The sequence below is a fragment of the Dermacentor albipictus genome, chromosome 7, assembly GCF_038994185.2.
Source record: "Dermacentor albipictus isolate Rhodes 1998 colony chromosome 7, USDA_Dalb.pri_finalv2, whole genome shotgun sequence".
Lineage (NCBI taxonomy): Eukaryota > Metazoa > Arthropoda > Arachnida > Ixodida > Ixodidae > Dermacentor > Dermacentor albipictus.
The window spans coordinates 62,550,106-62,568,469 of NC_091827.1; the positions used below are offsets into that span (position 1 = coordinate 62,550,106).

An 18,364-nucleotide genomic window follows, 5' to 3' on the forward strand; every position below is an offset into this window, starting at 1 on the left:
TCTAGATTACCTTTCTGAGGCGGCACATGTCCCTGTCGCCGTCCATCTAGCTGGCTATGCATACAGGCCGGAGGCCACGTGTGCGGGCTCCAGTTGCCTCTAAGAAACATTTCGGTTGTGACCGCGGTCTTAATATCTTCTGTTCTGACAGCGTTCGAGCTGCCTAGTGTCTCTCCAGGGCAGTGCACAGCATCTTAAACCACTAAAAGCTTAAATTTATTCACCGGCTTAGATTGCCTGCTGAGATCTGGACGATTATAAGCTTTCGTCTAGCTAATGTGAAAGAATAGTTAACCCTTTGCGGCCACGAGCATTCACTCACTTGCAATATTGCGGGCCAGGGAGCACTTCAAGCGTTTCGGACGCCACTCAGGAAGAGCACCCGTGTGAAGAAATGCTTAGTAGTGATTTTCAACAGAAAAAATTGTTTATTTCTTGGGCTTCGGTGGCGTGAACAGTGTACAGCGTGAAGTCTCCAGCCACCATCACATTGTGGGTGAAAAAAAAAAACATTTTCTCCATGTTCTTTAGAATAGCCTTCTTCAGTGCTCTCATACGAGGGCGTTTGTTGGTCATGTTAAGGCCGAATATATTCCTCCTTGAAATTAAAATGGTCTTCAGATTCACTAAACTCATGAGAATTTTTTTTTCTCGGTAAAGCGCACGCGGTGAAAATGTTGCCGTGCTATCAGCGCCGCCGAAAGCATGTACGAATTCCTTAAAACGTGTCGCGAAAGAAAGAAAATCTTGCTCTCGTAAGCAAACGCGGCAAAGTAAAACTACCAATGGTTGAAAAAGTTGCCCGAAAGGTGCCGCAACGAACACAAAGAACCGTTATGCAGGCACCACGCCCAATGGGAATCGCAGTTACGCCAAGTATTTTGCAGGTAGGTAGCTACACAGCATCGTTTGGGGTTATACGCAGGGCGTTACCAGGGTGGACCAACGTGTTTGTGTAAGGCGAGCAGCTGTGTGTCTGACGCGAGCGTGTGTGTGCGACGACAGCATCCAGACTACGGCGACGGCACAACTTCTGCTTCGGACGTGCGAGTCATGAATGAATCATGAATGAAACATGAATCATCGTGTTTTACACCCATCAAAATACTTAATGAAATATTTAACATAATTTTGTTATTTAGCTTGTTAATTATTGACATTAGGGCCGCGATTTCAATCTACGAATTATAGCCGATGAGTTCCCAAGGCGTATTCACTTATGACGTGCCGATTGTCGACTTCTACCAAAGTGCTGACCCGCCGTGGTTGCTCAGTGGCTATGGTGTTGGGCTGCTGAGCACGAGGTCGCGGGATCGAATCCCGGCCCCGGCGGCCGCATTTCGATGGAGGCGACATGCGAAAACACCCGTGCACTTAGATTTAGGTGCATGTTAAAGAACCCCAGGTGGTCGAAATTTCCGGAGTCCTTCACTACGGCGTGCCTCATAGTCAGAAAGTAGTTTTGGCACGTAAAACCCCATAATTTAATTTCTTTTTACGAAGGTGCTGGACAGACGTGAGAGAAACATGAATTGTGACGTCATGAGTGGCTACGTGCTATACGAGGGTAAGCATGCACCTACGTCTATTAGACGAAGTCTATGTTAAAACGATGATGGCGTTTGCATTCCTGCGATGAAGCTTTAAAACCTGCTCGATCTGGGCCGATCACGAAGACACACAGCTTATGCGTAGCATTAGCTGCTGCGAGGAAAACACCGGCCAGTGTGTAGAGATCCCGCAGGCTGTGGACTCTGTAACACGGCGGGCACGTGACGTGGCAGCTCGGTGGCCTTCGTCACGTGACGCGACGAAGGCCGTGACGAAGGCCGTGACGAAGCGTCACGTGACGTGACGTCGCAGCTCGAGCTGCCACGAGAGAAGAATGTGAGAAATCGACACGTGACGCAAGCGCCTTACATCTGAAATAGCGACGTGGCTTGCACACGAAAGAAGTATGCGGGCGTTCTTTTTTTTTGCATTTCGCCTTCACCGAAATTGCGGCTGCCGCGGCAGGGATTCGATCCCGCACCTTCAGGCTTAGCAGCGCAACGTCATAGGCACTATGGGACCACAGCGGCTAACGGGCGAAAGAACCAAAATAAGCTACTCGCTTCGAAAGGGCGGAAGGAGCCAAAGAAATTAACTCTGCTATTTAAAAGAATGATGTGCTCGAAGGCACGTGCCAGTTGTATTTGCTGCAGCGAGGATACTGAGGTAGCGTCAGTTTCACTGTGTAATTCCGTGAAGAACACAGACGGCAACTTGCACAGCTACATTCTAAGCGTTTGTATATAAATACATTTTAATATAGTTAAAAATTTTATAGTTATGAAGCCTTGATTTTTTTTATGCCTAGAGGTAACGCTAGTGGAAGCAACGTCACGGGCGCAATATACCGGGTGGTCATTTTTCTTTTAAGTTTTACAGAACTTTTAAGAATTTGCTGTGGCAGACAGCATAATTCTAGTCATTGAGCTGGATTATTCAAAAATACCGACACTAGTTGTACGATAAATCAGAACACATCATTAACTAATCGACGGAAATTCACCAAATAATTTCGTCATTAACTGATTGATGGCGCAAACTGCAATTTACGAATTGTAGCCGTATAGCGCTTGCAAGGCACGTCTCCCTGGAACAAATTTTGAGGATGGCCAGGCCTCGAGATATGTGTCGTCAAACTCGGAGCAAAAATTCACTGTTGTTCCACTCACTTTTTTTAACGAACGCTTTCGTACGCATTGAAGCACCAAGTAACTAGAAAACCCATCTATTTAGTGGCACACTTCGGTAATTAACATAACGAAACTGCTGTAATCCTGATGATTCATGCTAAGCTGATGCGCCTTGCCAACTCACCGGCTGAAATTCGTAAATTACGATACCTGCCATGAAGGAATTAGGAAGTTAGTGATGTTTTATTAAATATTTGAATAGTGTGTCGATTTGTCGGCCAAGTATTCCTTTCTTTATTCTGGCATCTTACGTAGGAAACCACGATCTGATTCTCAGGCCCGGCGTAGTGAGTGACTCTGGACTAATTTTAGCCATCTAGGTTTCTTTAACGTGCACCCATACTTGACCGCCACGGCCGAGATTTAATTCCGTGCCCTCGGGCTTTGTAGCGCAATACGACATCCACTTCACCACGACGGCGAGTTTCCTGCAATTAACGTCCACTTCTCCGAATAATTCAGGTCAAGGACTAGAATTCTCCTACAGGCGATCTTTAAAAAAATATCTTAAACTTCAAATCGATCGCCCCGTATAAGTAACTGCAATGCCCGAACCAAAAGTTGTTTTTTTTTTACGCAGCGACATCTAATTCGGCAGAACAGTATCACGTTATACGTTTACGTGGAGAGGTGGAAACAACCGTGTAACTTAAGACTTTGATCGAGGTCAAGGCGTGGTCGAGGTGCTTGCCAGGAAGACTTGCAGGTCGTCCTCGCATTGCTTGAAGCGGCATCATTGTGCGATGTTCACGCTTTACGTCACCTATTTCATCGTGTTTTACACAATTTGTTGCACACTCATGCAAGCGCCAGATGTACGGTGCTCTTCGCGGCTGCTAAATGGAGCCGTATATATATTTCGCCTGCAGCCATTGCACTTCCGTGCGGCCAGAGAAGCATGGTGACGCGCAAGAACTCCAGTTCCTTCGCGATTGCTGCACTCATCGCCCAAGTGCTCAACGCTGGACATTCGTCATCAGCACGTCACTCTCTCGGATGAAACTTCGATATTAGAGACTCTTAGCTTGTACGCTATTCCGGTAAACGGGAGCGGTTTTGGCGGATTACCGGATGGTCGGGGCGTAAACGTGAGCGGCCGGAGCGGTGAAGCCGCCTGGTGTTGTAGAGCTCAACCAGACAAACGCATAGCTAAAACTGCACTAACTCACCGTATCCTGCTTCGCCACTCGCGCAAATTTTCGGCAGCGGCGTAATTGTGAACACGATTACGCCACCGTCGAAAATTTACGCCAGCAGCTAAGCAGAATACAGTAATTAGCTCTGTGTTTGTGTGGTTGAGCTTTGCGCCACCAGCTGGCGCCACCAATCTGGCCGCTCACCTTGACGCCCCCGCTAAACCGGAAAACCGCCCGCGCTTGCCCGAATACCGGACACGCTATAAGTCTCTATTATCGCGATAGCAATTGTATGGACACTCCAGGCGCATTTCTGCCAGCGCCGTCGCCGTGAGGCTCCGTACGAAATCAAAGCGCGATAAAATCGTCGCCGCGCGCCTTTGCGAGTGGTGGCGTGCGAGGGTGGGCCGGCGTTGGCTAAAGCCCCTTAAACTTCGTAAAGTAGTGCCATGCTTTGAAGAATGCCGCTTCCTCCTCGCGCGCTCTGGCCGAGGCCGCCGTCGCGTCGCTATTGGCCTAGTAACATCACGTGGGCCCAAGCGCCCTGCTTCAGCGCCATTTTTGCTCGAGACGCGTCTACGGAGTGGCGAGGAGCACATGTTGGGGCCGTTCCTACGCTCGAGCAATGTAGGTGGCGCCACGGTCGAGGAGGGAGCGCGAAAGAGAGGAGACACGAGGAGGAGTGAAGGCGGAGGAGGAGAGTGTCACTACTTTACGAAGTTTAAAGGGCTTTAGCGTTGGCGGCTCAATCTCTCGCACGCAAGCGAGGAGGGCGGGGAGGAAGCGCGCTGCCTTCCGTCCCGCGCAACGCTCCGCGGGGAGGGGAGGCGCGTTCTACTCCGGGCGGCCCGGGCGTTCACGCGCGCCCACCCGGGCCGCTGCAACTTGAAGGTCATCTGCGACGGAGACTGAGTCCGCCGAGCGCTGTGTTCCCACAGCTTAGTTAGCGTTGATGCGAGACGCAGCCAAGGAGACTATAATAAGATTTTTTTTAAAACCTCCTTGGACGCAGCACGAAAGTCAATTCGCTGGCTGCTGCTACCACACTTCCTTACTCCAGCGTTTCGGCAGCGAATTGCTGCGGTCAACGAGTGAGATGTGTTCATATTTGCTTGTGCACGCTTGCCACCATGCTTGTTAATTTATAGTTAGTATGCCTATGTTTACTAGTCTTACGGCCTATAAAAGTAGTATGCTTACTTCGTATAGCTGTCCACTAATTTGCTATCGCAATCGATGCTTCTCCTTTCAGGCGGAACTGCTACTTTTATGCGAAGCATACTAGCCGCACAACCACGCTTTTCCTTGCTGCGCCGCGCGCGGCCGCGTAGCTACCATATGACGTCATAACAGCTGCAAAAGCGGAGGCTCAGCTCGTGCGCTCGCCTGCACGAGTTGTTTCTTCGTCTAGCCAAACCAAATATAGCCAAGCAACAGCAGTTCACCAGGCTAAACAGTGGTTCAACAACTAAAATAAAGGCTAGTATGCTTCGCATCCTGGGCTTAACCTTAGCTAAGCCACAGCCATTTTTTATTAGTATAGTAACAGTTTTTCACAGTTGCCGTTTCTCGAACAACTGTTCAGAAAGCAAATTCTAGCTTCAGTTTTGTGCAGCCGAATTGGGAACGGTAAATGTGCTCCCAACTTCAGTGCACACTGTTTGTTCTTGACGCCAATTAGCCATTGTCATTGGAGCGCGTGCCCCAACAGAAGAGATGTCTCTTGTGCCAACCTATTGTGGTGAGTTTAGTGGCGCCGCATTGGGGTCTGCTTGACTTAGCCGACATTTGCTAAGCTTCGTCACCGTCACGGCACTGGCGTCTGTCAGGAGTGATGATTTGTTCGCAATGCTCTCTTAAAAACGGGACGCTGGTGACGTCCTAAGCCTGAGTGTAACATTAACGAAGCAGCTCGCGTGACATTCATTTGCATCTTAGAAGGGTGATGGTTTGGGCTAGTTGGTTTTCCGTGAGGCTGTGTGGTCCTTATTGGTTGGTGTGTCCTTTCCCGCTTCGCGCTGCCCCATACAGATTAATTTGCAGCATAGCTTGACATATAGTGTTAGACATGTGATTCTTTAATCTGCAGATGTGGAATTGCGTATAACTTCATGCACACTTGAAATTTAATAGCATGCAATGCTGCAAATTAACCTAATTTTTAAAGGAAATGTCATTCTTGGCGAGTTACAGCCCCTTTCGGTATCGGGTATGTGGGCTCCAGCCTAATTTATGGGCCGATTCCTAAAGTAGCGCAGTCTAAAGATGTGGGTCGATCATTCCGAACATAGATCCGGTACCTGTTGTGCCGGTGCTCCCGGTGGTATCATGCGCGCCGATACCGAAAATAGCTTTGGTACCGGTTTTAGGTGCTTCCGCTTGTACCCCATGCTGTAATGCTGATACAGGCGGCATCAGTAGCGATGCACCGATCCTGTACATCTGGTACCGGTGGTATTGTGCTCTCGGTAATATTAGTACTGATGGTGCCGGCGGTATTCGTGATACCATGGTGTGCTTCTCAAGATAGATTTGGTACAGGTGATCCTGCACTACAGGATCAGACCTAGAAAGTGTACGGCTCTTGCAGCGAGGTACGTCTTTTAAAAAATGAGCGAAGTGTGAACGTCGCTTTTTAACGAGCCAAAAGTTACGGGAATCCTGTGTTAACGCGATCGCGTTCAGGGCCCCCTGCCGTAGGAAATTCGGTGTCCGAGCCGCAGCCGGCGTTGGTGTCCCGTGAGCGAAAAATATTAACTTGTCCTGTCACTAAGTGGCCCATACCTTGTCTTACATTCTTTTCAAACTTATTCCTCGAAATTTTGAGAATGACAGCTCACGAGCAAATGTCATGAAACAAAACACCTACCGCGCATCCATTTCATGTTAAATATTCTCAGACCGAAATAACAATAGGCGAAACAATAACAGAAGATCGGCCAACGCAAGAGGCTGCGCCTCTACCAGAAAGCTTGCTTTCGTGCGCAGCCTTCACCGCCAGCATTTCCCGGTAAACATTGCGGTTACATAAGCTGAAGTTGCTGGGAAGTGTCAGAAGCAGTCAGGGACCTTTGAATGCTATGGCGTTCCACTCTTAAAAGCAAAGCTTAAGCGTCCTCCAACTTTGTATGAAAAAAATGTATGCATCGGATGACCTTTGGGGTCTCAATCGCGATCCTAATCATACTCGGGTATAACTTCGTAGTTGTCAGACTGAGACATTGTTTGATCCTACAATCAATGTCATGGCAGGATGATGCGTATTTTACTCAAGGAGGTTCTAAAAAGAATTTTTTTTAAACAGCGTTGATTTTAATACAATTTTGGATTATCCCGAGTTAGATAGATAGTACTTTTAGATAGATAGTACTTTTATTCGTGTCAAGTTCTTTCAGCCTAGTCAGCGTTTATAAAGAGTGTTTCTTTTAGCTGCACCAAATTTTTAAAAATTGCATGTGGTATATAGCACGATTCTAATACTTGATCACAATTACTCGATCAGACGGCCATTACATCTATGAGAAATCAGAATACTTAATGAAATATTTAACATAGTTATGTTATTTAACTTAATTATTGACATTAGGGCCGCTATTTCAATCTACGAATTATAGCCGATGAGTTCCCAAGGCGTATTCACTTGGAACGAATTCTCAGGACTGTACCACTTTCGAGATATTAATTTTTGAAGTGTCCGACAAAATTTATTGGCGTTCGAGTTACTTTTTTAAAGAAAAGGCTGTTTTATTGATTAAAGCACAAAAGCAACTGGAAGGCCAATGCATTTCGTCGGACACTTTGAAAATTAATATATATCTAGAAACTGGTGCAGTCCTGAGAATTCGTTCTAAGTGAATACGCCTTCCGAACTCACTGGCTATAATTCGTAGATTGAAACAGCGGCTGCAAGGTTAATAATGAAAAAGCTAAGTAATGTAAATATGTTAATTACTTATTTAGGTATTTTGATTTCTCGCAAGTGTAATGACCACCTGATCGAGCAATTAAGAGCACGGACTAGAATTGTGCTGTCTGCCACAGACAATTTTTACAAATTTGGTGTAGCTAAATAAAAAGCACTACAACTATCATTCGAATTTTAAGAGCCTTAGCTCTTACTCATCACATTTCTCAATTCCTTGGGGTCTGTTACCACCTCCCTTCGGCGTGAAATTTTCAAGGAATTCAATATGGCGGACCCCATAGTAAATCAATATAGCAAACCAATTGCTGACGTTACTGATATATCCAAGATGGCCACCAATTGATGACGTCACCAATAAACCCAAGATGGCGACCACCATAGTAAATTACTAGCAACCCAATTGTTGATTGGGGGCACCTCGTTATTGTGACGTCAATTATCTAAGCTGGCGGCCAAATTCGGGTGCCAATAATGACGTCGTAATCCAATATGGCGGATACAAACGAATCCACGTGATTTTGACGTCATAATCAAAGATGGCGGCATAGTTTAGGAAACTGAAATCCAAGATGGCGGCCAAATTCCGGTGCCAATGATGACGTCATAATCCAATATGGCGGCTAGAATGGAAACCACGTGATTATGACGCCACAATCAAAGATGGCGGCATAGTTTCGGCATCTGAAATCGAAGATGGCGGCCAAATTCGGGTGCCAGTGATGACCTAACGGTCCAGTATGGCGGATAGAGGTGTAACCTCGTGATTATTACGTCATGGGACGAAATGGCGCCACAGTTTCGGTTTCCCAAATCCACGATGATGGCTCTTGGTGTGACGTCATAGCCGAGATGGTGGCCACTAAAATTAGTTGTGCACGTACACCCCCCCCCATAAATATTATAAGTTCATCCATAAATTATATGCGTCGCACAATGTTCCACTTCGTTTGTAATGTCGCTAGGCTCACTACAAAATAAAATGTGTACCTTTTGGGTTCCAGTAAATGCATATTGAATTATTTGCATTTACGTGCGATTATTCATTTTAGGTGCAGTAACTTCGGCAAGCATACCCGGGTGTTCAGTGAAGGCTATGCAATTTTGATATCTGTAAAATGCTGATGCATACATCATGCAGCAAACATCTATGCAGTTGTCATCCTAAATTAAGTATAGTCTGCAAGCTGTTTTTTGAGGTGTAATGAAATTTTCCGCATATAATTTAGCGCACATGATTAATTTCGAAATCCAAGCTCGTGACAGCTTATGGCACTTGGCAGCAGTGTTCACGTTGTAGCAATGACTTTTTTACACTCTCTGTTTGTCGTATCGAGCACTTACACAGCATCAATAACTGTGACACACTATAACGTGCGAATTCAACGTATTTGAAATATTTTTTTGTGCATGCGATTCCACAGATCAGACCCTCAGGCTAATGAATGCACTTCGAATGCTCAACAACTCGAATTATATAAAAAGAACTCTGGATCCATTTCACGTGTAGAGGTAACACTCCACTTTATTCCTTACGTTCAGTTTGAAGGCGTAGTGCATACGTATACTAAATGGTAATATGGCCAGAATTAAAGTGGTACCTTTATATTTCTAGCGATTATCTCAGACAAATGGATATTTATAGCAAACGGCACATTCCTTAAAATGCAACTTCAGTTTGTACGTAAACAAAATTGTGAATATGCGCACTTCTATTATAGATTACCGTTTATGCTCTTAAATTACTAGCGCTTATCTGAGGAAAATGTATACTTCTATAAACAGCACATTCTTGAAAAATGACTTCTATTCATATCTATGCAGAATTGTGGAAGTGTGGAAATGTGCACGTCTAATAATAACCTCTAATTTGATTTGATATATTATAAGTCACCTTGTTTAGAGTGTTGCACAAGTGACTGCATACGTATGTGTATGTGTGCTTTCCTGTGTTGAGTCATGTCTTGCGATGACGCATTTTGCATGAAAAATGAATCTACGGGAGAGGCTTGATAAAAAAGAAAAGCGTTCGTCCGGTGAAATTTATATTAAAGACGTTCAGCTACCATGAGAATGAAGCGTTGATTTGTCTAATCTTCCTCTTGGTGCCTTCAGATGTTCTCGGTATTATTCGTTAAGCATTGTGTTTATAAATTTCCGAGAAATTATATTTTTATATGGGCATGATAGCATGCTTCAGCTCACATGCATTGTCATTGCCGATTGTTGCATTTATGACGCAGTGTTTTGTTGGAAATCACCAATTTGCAAAGCCTGCAAATCTCAGATCTCCCGAGATTATCCTCCGAGATCTCTGGTGCAGAGCAACGCGCCGGGCCGGAGATCTAGGAGGCAATCTTGCAGTTAGATATATACCACGTTTGTGCGGTGTTTCACGAGTGAAGCCGACTTGTTTCGTCGTGAAGTTCCCAACCCGCAAGCCGGTGGAACCCCCTCCACCCCACCCCCCCTCACACGCACTTTTCGAGATAGAAAAATTAAGACAATGTGGTGTTAACAGGTATTCCCTGTAAGAAAAAGAAAAGGTCTGGCATTATCCTGAACCAAGTTTATCTTTCTCCACCCTCACCTCTCGGCCTGTGGTGCCAACAGTCCGAAGATGTAGACCTCTGTGTCGGCAGTCATGTTTGCCGGTATGAGGAAGTGGTCGGACGTCACCTGCAATATTGGAGCGGAATTTCGGTGCAATGACACCCCAGCTTGGAGGCGTAGATGTTTCGACAGCGGAAGGAAAGATGAGTCGGCTGTTATCTACGCTCTGTGCAGCGCTTATCTCCATAAAAAAAAATTTGATCAATTTGTGAGGCTTGGCGTGCGTAAGCAACACGTTGGTCATGAGCGACGTGCTGTAGTGTGGGGTTGCGATTTAATGTCGACTACAGCGCGTTCTTTCAGGTCCGCCTAACACTAGGTACACGATCGTTTTTTAATTACATTTCTATCACAAATCGCAGCAAATCTTAGAGTTCAAGTCGTACGTGTGCAGGAGCATGCGTACCTTCAGTCCCTTTAGGGCAAAGGCATACAGTGTAAACTGGGAATACAGCGACTGTCACATATGGAGTCAAATAGGAGTCAAGCAAATGCTCTCGTAGTCTATTGTTCTATCGATTTGCGTCCAATGTCCGGCCTAAGGCAACACAAGGCAACAAACTCGAGGAGTACGTATACTCACTGGAACGCTGTACTGGATGCCGTCGACTTGCCGGACTTTGCTCAACATCTGCATCGCATCCAATTGTGGGCTCTGGGCGCCACCCAGTGGGCTCTGGGCGCCACCCCGTGGGCTCTGGGCGCCTCCCAGCAGGCCTGTTAAATGAGGTTTCGAAAAATCAGCATTGTCAACTGATCTGATCCATGCCCTACGTACGCTTGAAGTAGCCGCTTTGTAGTAGTGCCCGTCTTGAGTTACTATAGGCAGGTCCGTACATGGAATACTAAATACATTTTAAAGGGGTACTAATTACTTGCACCTTAACATACGGTAAATTGTAAGATTAAGCAGCGTGCAGGGTTTGGGATAGCTTGTGGAACATTGTAACAAATAACGGGAGGCAGGCAAGACTTGAACTATGCTATAGAGACGAGGGCATCTCAAACTTGCAACCGGTTGATTCCCTTCGAAACAAAAGCATATGTGTGAACAAGTGCCTAATAAAAAGAAAGTTATAGGCAACACGTAAACAATAATACAAAAGCCAAGACCATAAAAGTCAAGAAAAACAAAAGACCAAATCTGTAGCCTTTTTTTCCCGGTATCTGTACAGGTAAAGACATCCGGAGAGAGCGAGAGAGAGAGAGAGAGACAGACAGACAGACAGACAGACAGACAGACAGACAGACAGACAGACAGACAGACAGACAGACAGATAGATAGATAGATAGATAGATAGATAGATAGATAGATAGATAGATAGATAGATAGATAGATAGATAGATAGATAGATAGATAGATAGATAGATAGACAGACAGACAGACAGACAGACAGACAGACAGACAGACAGACAGACAGACAGACAGACAGATAGATAGATAGATAGATAGATAGATAGATAGATAGATAGATAGATAGATAGATAGATAGATAGATAGATAGATAGATAGATAGATAGATAGATAGATAGATAGATAGATAGATAGATAGATAGATAGATAGATAGATAGATAGATAGATAGATAGATAGATAGATAGATAGATAGATAGATAGATAGATAGATAGATAGATAGATAGATAGATAGATAGATAGATAGATCGGGCAGGTGTCCCGAAAGAAAATTTGTGCCCTTATGTCCTGCAAGATTTGGAGTCGGGCTTGTAGGACGATCGGAGGAACTTGGCGCGACCGGACTAGGCGAGCAGGATTTATTTACAGTATCTACATTTTAAACAAGAGATACATTTACACAGTCTAGCGTGACTCCCAAATGCAGCCCGCAAGACGAAGCGTACAGCCAAGGAGCACGCAGCTCACGAGTACACTGACGAGCACAGAGCACGACGACGAGCACACTCTAGCCGCCGACAACAGCTGGTTATATCCACTTCGTGTTCCCTATATCCCTAGGTGACGCAAAACGTTCGACGTCATCGTAAACAAGCCGCCTCTCTGCGGGACGGTTTACACACACACTCACACACAGGTTTCAGTGCCCCCTCCGAGGGCAGACGACCTTTGCAGCGTAGCCGTCGTGGCGTCCATTGTCCTGCGTTCCCGCAGCCAGGTGGTCACGCCCGACCCCAGCCGGCGCCTCTAAATTCCAGAGCTGGCTTTCTCCTGTTCTCCGAACGAGGCGCATGGTGGATTAACGCCGCCGTAGTCAAGTTCTCCAAAGGAAGTTCGCGGTTGGTTAGCGCTGTCCTCGCTGGTTCTCCGAAGCGGGCCCCTCCGCGGGCGGATCGAAACACGTGCAGCGGGCTGAAATAACTTGCACGTTGCCACCTCGACAGGCCATTCCTAACAGTTCTAAGAAACCTGTCACAGTTCTCCGTGACCCCCCCTCACGCCTCTTCATTCTAACGTCTAGTTTTTGCATGATAATTTTCCCGCAGAGGCTTTTAATTATCGATGCTTCTTTGATACCCATTTTTGTATCGTGGTATCGATCCTGGAGAAAAACATTATGATCTTTTCCATCATTTCGCAGTCATGATTTATAGTCATGATCAGCCTTTCGCATGTCACATTCAGTTCATCATTATGGCAATGATGATGTGAGGGGCCGCCACACGGACCACCAAGCTGCATAACCGATGCGTCGCCACCATTGCCGGTCTTTGAAAAATTGACCACTCTAAAATGACAAGGGGAAGAACATGGGGGGGGGGGGGGCACCTTATACACAAGGCCCCTGCTGTATTGACAACATACTTTCTTCACTTCGCGAGGGCTTCGTCGTAAAGGAGAAGTTTACGTCGGTGTGGTCACGCTGAAAACTTACAGACGTGTCCAATGTCTCCACGTAGCCGTTCCAAGTGCTTCCGTTGTGTTTCTAGGCCACTTAGGTACTAGCACATCTTGCACACGTCTAGTGCACTAGCACCAGTTCGTAGCAGTCCAGAGTGAGGTGCGGCGACCTCAAGGCTGGATACGCGGATCAACAGCTCACGTTTTTACGACCGCAGCGTGCGTTCTCCTCGGCTATTATCTCCCAAAAGTACACACGTTGAGTAGATGAAGTTAGCTCACCGCTTTCGCGCTACAGGCGGCGCTGAGAAAGCAAGAGCGAGGTGACAGACGGCCAGTTTGGAGGGTCGGCGGATGTAAGAGGGGAGCGCGGTGTCTCAGTCTGCGTAGCGCCGTCCAGAGCGACTGCTCGCTGCCGGAGTGAAAAGTGTCCTGAAGCGACGTTGTTCCGTTGCCTAGGCAACCCGCGCGAGGTCGGGCAGAAGGTAGCGGCAGTATTATCCCCCTCCACAGTCACCTGACGTTTCCGGGCACGCTTACTAATCTTCTGCATAACATGCTAATAACCATGGATGAAAGAGAAAGAAAGACACTTGGAGGGAGGGCCACGCGACAATTTTGAATCCTATTCATAAAAAAAAATATAAATGACAGGCTCATGGTTAATGGGCTCGTCATCATGTTAGGCAAGCGGTAATTTCTAGCCGCCTTGCACACGTAGAGAGGGGGGGAGGCAGAACAAAGCGCTCGGTGGGTGTCGAGGGCTGGTTGTCGCTAAGGTGACACTAAGAGCTATACCACGAACCAAAAAACGCCTTGAAAGGTCCGGCCACTTGCATGGCATACTACCCATCAGTCAGTGCGCACATAGGGCCCGAAGGGAGGGAAAGGCTCAGTCAGAGCCAGTTGTCTTGCCGAGCCTATCTGCCCAATGACATGCTTGAGGCATCAACCCAGCTTGTCATTCCGGCCCTTTTTCTTTTCTTTCCTCCACAGCAGGGGCGTAGCCATGGGGAGGAGGTTTAGGGGGGTGGGGGGTCAGGGAACACCGGGCACGTGCTCCTACACCAATTTATTAGTGATTTTGTGTACCAGGCAGACGCCTGCCCAGCCCCTCTTCCGACGATCGTCGGTCAAGTGGGTACCTCCCACCTACAACTCTTTAAAAAATTCCTCGCTACGCCGAGAACAAACAGTACGCTGGCACTCACTCGACCCGCTCGGTTTTTTCTCCGCCTCTTGCGGGGGTGGTTGATCGGCCGCAGGAGTGCTCTCCGCCTGTTGCGGGGGTGGTTGATCGGCGGCAGGAGTCTGATTGCCGCTAGTGGCAACCTTCTCACCTTCTGCTTGCGGGGGTGGTTGATCGGCCGCAGGAGTGCTCTCCGCCTGTTGCGGGGGTGGTTGATCGGCGGCAGGAGTCTGATTGCCGCTAGTGGCAACCTTCTCACCCCCTTCTTGCGGCGGAACCTGGGGCGTCTCCCCTCCTGTCGGTCCTTCGTCGGCCATTTTGGAGCCGCCTCACCGAACCACCGAGGACGACGGCGGGCCCTGCGAAACGAAACGAGTGTTTCGCCCGAGCAATGGGAGTATGATTAGGCCAGGAAGCAGTAAGTTCAGTAGGTGAGCTGTCATTTTTTGATGGCGTTGCGTTTGACCTATTGCTCGACATCTCCTAGTTTTAACCAACGATGGGTGCACCTTACTGGAACGCCAGCCTATCTTAACCAGGTTCGTTAACTCGATGGAAGTTTGCTTTCAACGTAGGTGGGGAAGGTACTTGGAGGGTTAGGCACTGTTCAGTTAGGCATCATTTTCTGCGATTTCATTCATATGACTGTGGACATCACCGTATTGAAAACAAAAAACAAAATAGTACAACCACTTAGCCATGATGATCGTGTACAATCGTTCTCTTTTTTTTTTGCGCCAGGTATTAGAGAGCGACAAACGCCAAGCAAGATAAGCGTAAAATCTCAACTGTCGCCGCTAATGAAAACCTTACACAGAAAGCTTGAAAAACTTGCGCACTGTGCTGATCTTGAATGCCCCAGCGCGGCCAGGAAACGGGCTGTCAGAAACTGATCATAGCTACAGCACCGCATCGAGATAATTCTACATTGCGTAAAATTGAAAATGAGGCAGCCTTACATACCCCTGGGGCCGTACACAGGCTACAAGTTGACAAGAAACTTTCAGTCAGGTGCAGCAGTTATGGCTTTTTGATGAGGACAAAGTCGCGATCGGGAAACCAGGCCTCGGAGGTCGTACAGCGGCACGTTCAGAATTAAAAGGACTCTCACGTACACGGGTCCATTTCAGCATTGAAATATCATACAGGTAGCTGAATTTACGCCTAAGCCCATAAGCATGTCGCGTTCGTGTAAACGCGGCATGTTTACATGTAAAGCCGCGTTTACATGAATGCGACAAGCGGCGCATTGTATCGCATTTCTGGAGCATCGCGTTCGTGTATGCGGCGCTAATGCGCTAGCGATGAGGCAATCCCATTAGTGCGCCAAGAGGGTAGATCGACACGACCAAGTCAATTCGCGCGGTGCATGTAAACGCTTGCGCATCGCATCGAGGGAGAGGGAGACAAAAAAATGAGACGACTGCTGGCGTGTGCACTCCTTCACACAACCGCGAAACGCGCACGCCGTAATCACGTGCCGGCTTGTTTCAAACGATAAGCGATACGTCACGCGTAAACACCGTCGCCTAGCTGTTACCGTGATGCGCTACGGGAAATGTGATACGTAGCCGTCCCGTTCGGTACTCAAGGTTGCAGCTTGCCTTAGTACCGACCGTGACCGCATACAAATGTGATACGTAGCCGTCCCGTTCGTGTAAACGCGCTTGTAGCCCGGATGTAGCGTCGGTACCCCGTAAATCGTTTGTCAACAAGATTCACGGACGCCCGAATCGCACATTCGGCCCACCTACCTTCTGAGTGTGAAGAGCGACTGTTCCTTCGAGTGGAGGGGGAGCAGACGGCCGCCGACGGCTGACCGGGCTTGGCGAGGCCGAGCTCCGCCGGGGAGACGCGAACCCACGCGCTCCCTGGTCCTGGCGGGCGGCGCCGCGGAGCTGGCGGAGGGTCCGCTGCTCGAGGCTAAGCCCGAGTTCGTCGACGAGGCCGTCGACTCACAGCCTGGGCGAAGCCGGACATCCGCGCCCCGTTCGAGGGAGCGCGATCCAGCGGGAGCGCGCGCACCGGGACAGCCGCGGCTTTGTCTTTCTTTTCCTTCGTTTAAAATTAAGAAAGGGGCTGACAGGTGGAATAGCGCACATGCGGTATAAAGTTTGTAACCAGGGATAAGGTGCCTCAAAAAGGCTGGCCAACGTTTCGATGGGAGGACCTATCTTCGTCAAAGGCGGCCTCGTCATCCTCGGCATGTTAGTTTTAAAGGGTTAGTGGAGTGACGTCACGTGCGGGTGTTGTCGGTGGTGGTTGCCTATAAAGGGAGAGACTTCAGAGGTAATGAGCGCTGTCGCCTGACGTCTCTGAGCGTCGTTCCCAAGACGAGTGGACAAGAGCGGGAGAGTGGGAAGGCGGGGAGAAAAGAAAAAGGAAAGCCGGGGGGACACCAAGAGGGAAAAAATAATAAGAGGAGAAAGAACAAAAAAAGAAAGAAGAAAGGCATGGGAGGGCTTGGGGAAGCGAGAAGTTAGGGAGCATTCAGAGGTGTCATTAGCGGCATGTTTTTGTGGCATTAGAAGAGCCCGTCAGGCGGTCAGTGCGTCAGTGCGTTAGTGCGGTCAGTGCACTGACCGCTGGACCAGCTCTTCTAATACCACAGAAACATGCCGCCAACGACACCTCTGAATGCTCCCTAACCTCTCACTTTCCCAACGCCCTCCCATGCCCCCTTGCTTTTTTTTCTTGTTCTTTGTTATTTTATTATTTTTCCCCTTCGTGCCCCCCCCCCCGGCTTCATATTTTCTTTTTTTTTCTGCCCGCCTTCCCGCTCTTGTCTCCCCTATTCTTGGAAACGACGCTCACAGACGTCAGGCGACAGCGCTCATTATCTCTGAAGTCTCTCCCTTTATAAGCAACCACCACCGACAACACCCGCACGTGACGTCACTGCACTAACCCTTTAAAGCTAGCATGCCGAGGATGACAAGGCCGCCTTTGACGAAGATAGGTCCTCCTATCGAAACGTTGGCCAGCCTTTCTGAGGCACCTTATCCCTGGTTACAAACTTTATACCACAGTTTCCTTTGTTTGTACGCTTGCGCCTCGCAATAACTGCGAATCAAATTTGCCGTGCGCTTTCCTGCGTGTGACGATGATGGTCAGAAGGAGACACTAGAGCAATTTCTCTTTCTTTACATTCCTCGTGGAAGTGTGCAAAAATAGGACGCATCTGTGCTGCAGCCTGCCTTAAATGGGCACTGAAGGTTCATATTAAGTCAACGTGGACTGTTGAAATACCCTCCCAAAAACCTCGAAGAGCTTGTTTCATGCGAAGAAGAGACTTATTTTAAGAGGAAATTCGTTATGAAGCGTCCGCGTACCTCTAGCGCAGTTCAAATCGCCCGCCCTTCGATGGAGGAGTGGTGACGTCATGGTCTCTAAGTGACGTTGCGCCGTCTGTGAGTAAAACGGCGCCCGCAGACGGCGCTACGGCTTTTCTGTGCAAAACGCAAACGCGCGGCCAGAAACAGAGCCAAGACAGAGCCGACAGCATTGCGAAAGCGTAACTATGGTGGCTAGCGGAAGGGAAAGCGCGCGACGATAAGCTGGTTCTTTATTTTATGGCGCCAACTTTGACGCTCGTTGCAATGGACGACCCTGACAACGGCACATTGGCTCGTGATGCTGGGCTCGACTTCACCTATTTAAGCACTGATGAACGTGACCTGCTGCTGAGGGCTCGCAGTGCCGGCGTCGTTGCGTACTTCTACGACGACAACTATATGTCATGGCTGTACATATTCGCACCATTTGTAGCTTTTCCTTCGTGAAAACCAAATGCCACACTCACCGCCCCGTCTTCGGCCTGCAATTGTTCTTGCGTTTCTGAGAATGCAGGCAAGACCGACGGAACAGCGCTACGGGAAACCATTGCTTTGAAAGGCACTCCACACGACTCCAGTAAGACGGCGTTGAACTCATAATCCTCTGGACGAA

General features: G+C 48.0%; 1 protein-coding gene across 1 annotated transcript in view; it reads right to left on the bottom strand.

The window, feature by feature from the left end:
- The window catches only part of LOC135904744 (uncharacterized), a 76,177-nt gene extending 59,720 nt beyond the window's left edge, over positions 1 to 16,457 (bottom strand). Inside the window, exons 1-4 of the mRNA XM_065435704.1 lie at positions 16,171 to 16,457; positions 14,439 to 14,775; positions 10,996 to 11,129; positions 10,390 to 10,478 (exon numbers count right to left, since the gene is read on the bottom strand). Of these exons, the coding sequence (XP_065291776.1) occupies positions 10,390 to 10,478; positions 10,996 to 11,129; positions 14,439 to 14,733 (518 nt within the window). The 5' untranslated portion in view covers positions 14,734 to 14,775; positions 16,171 to 16,457. The remainder of the gene's footprint in view (positions 1 to 10,389; positions 10,479 to 10,995; positions 11,130 to 14,438; positions 14,776 to 16,170) is intronic.
- Between the last annotated feature and the right edge of the window lie 1,907 nt (positions 16,458 to 18,364).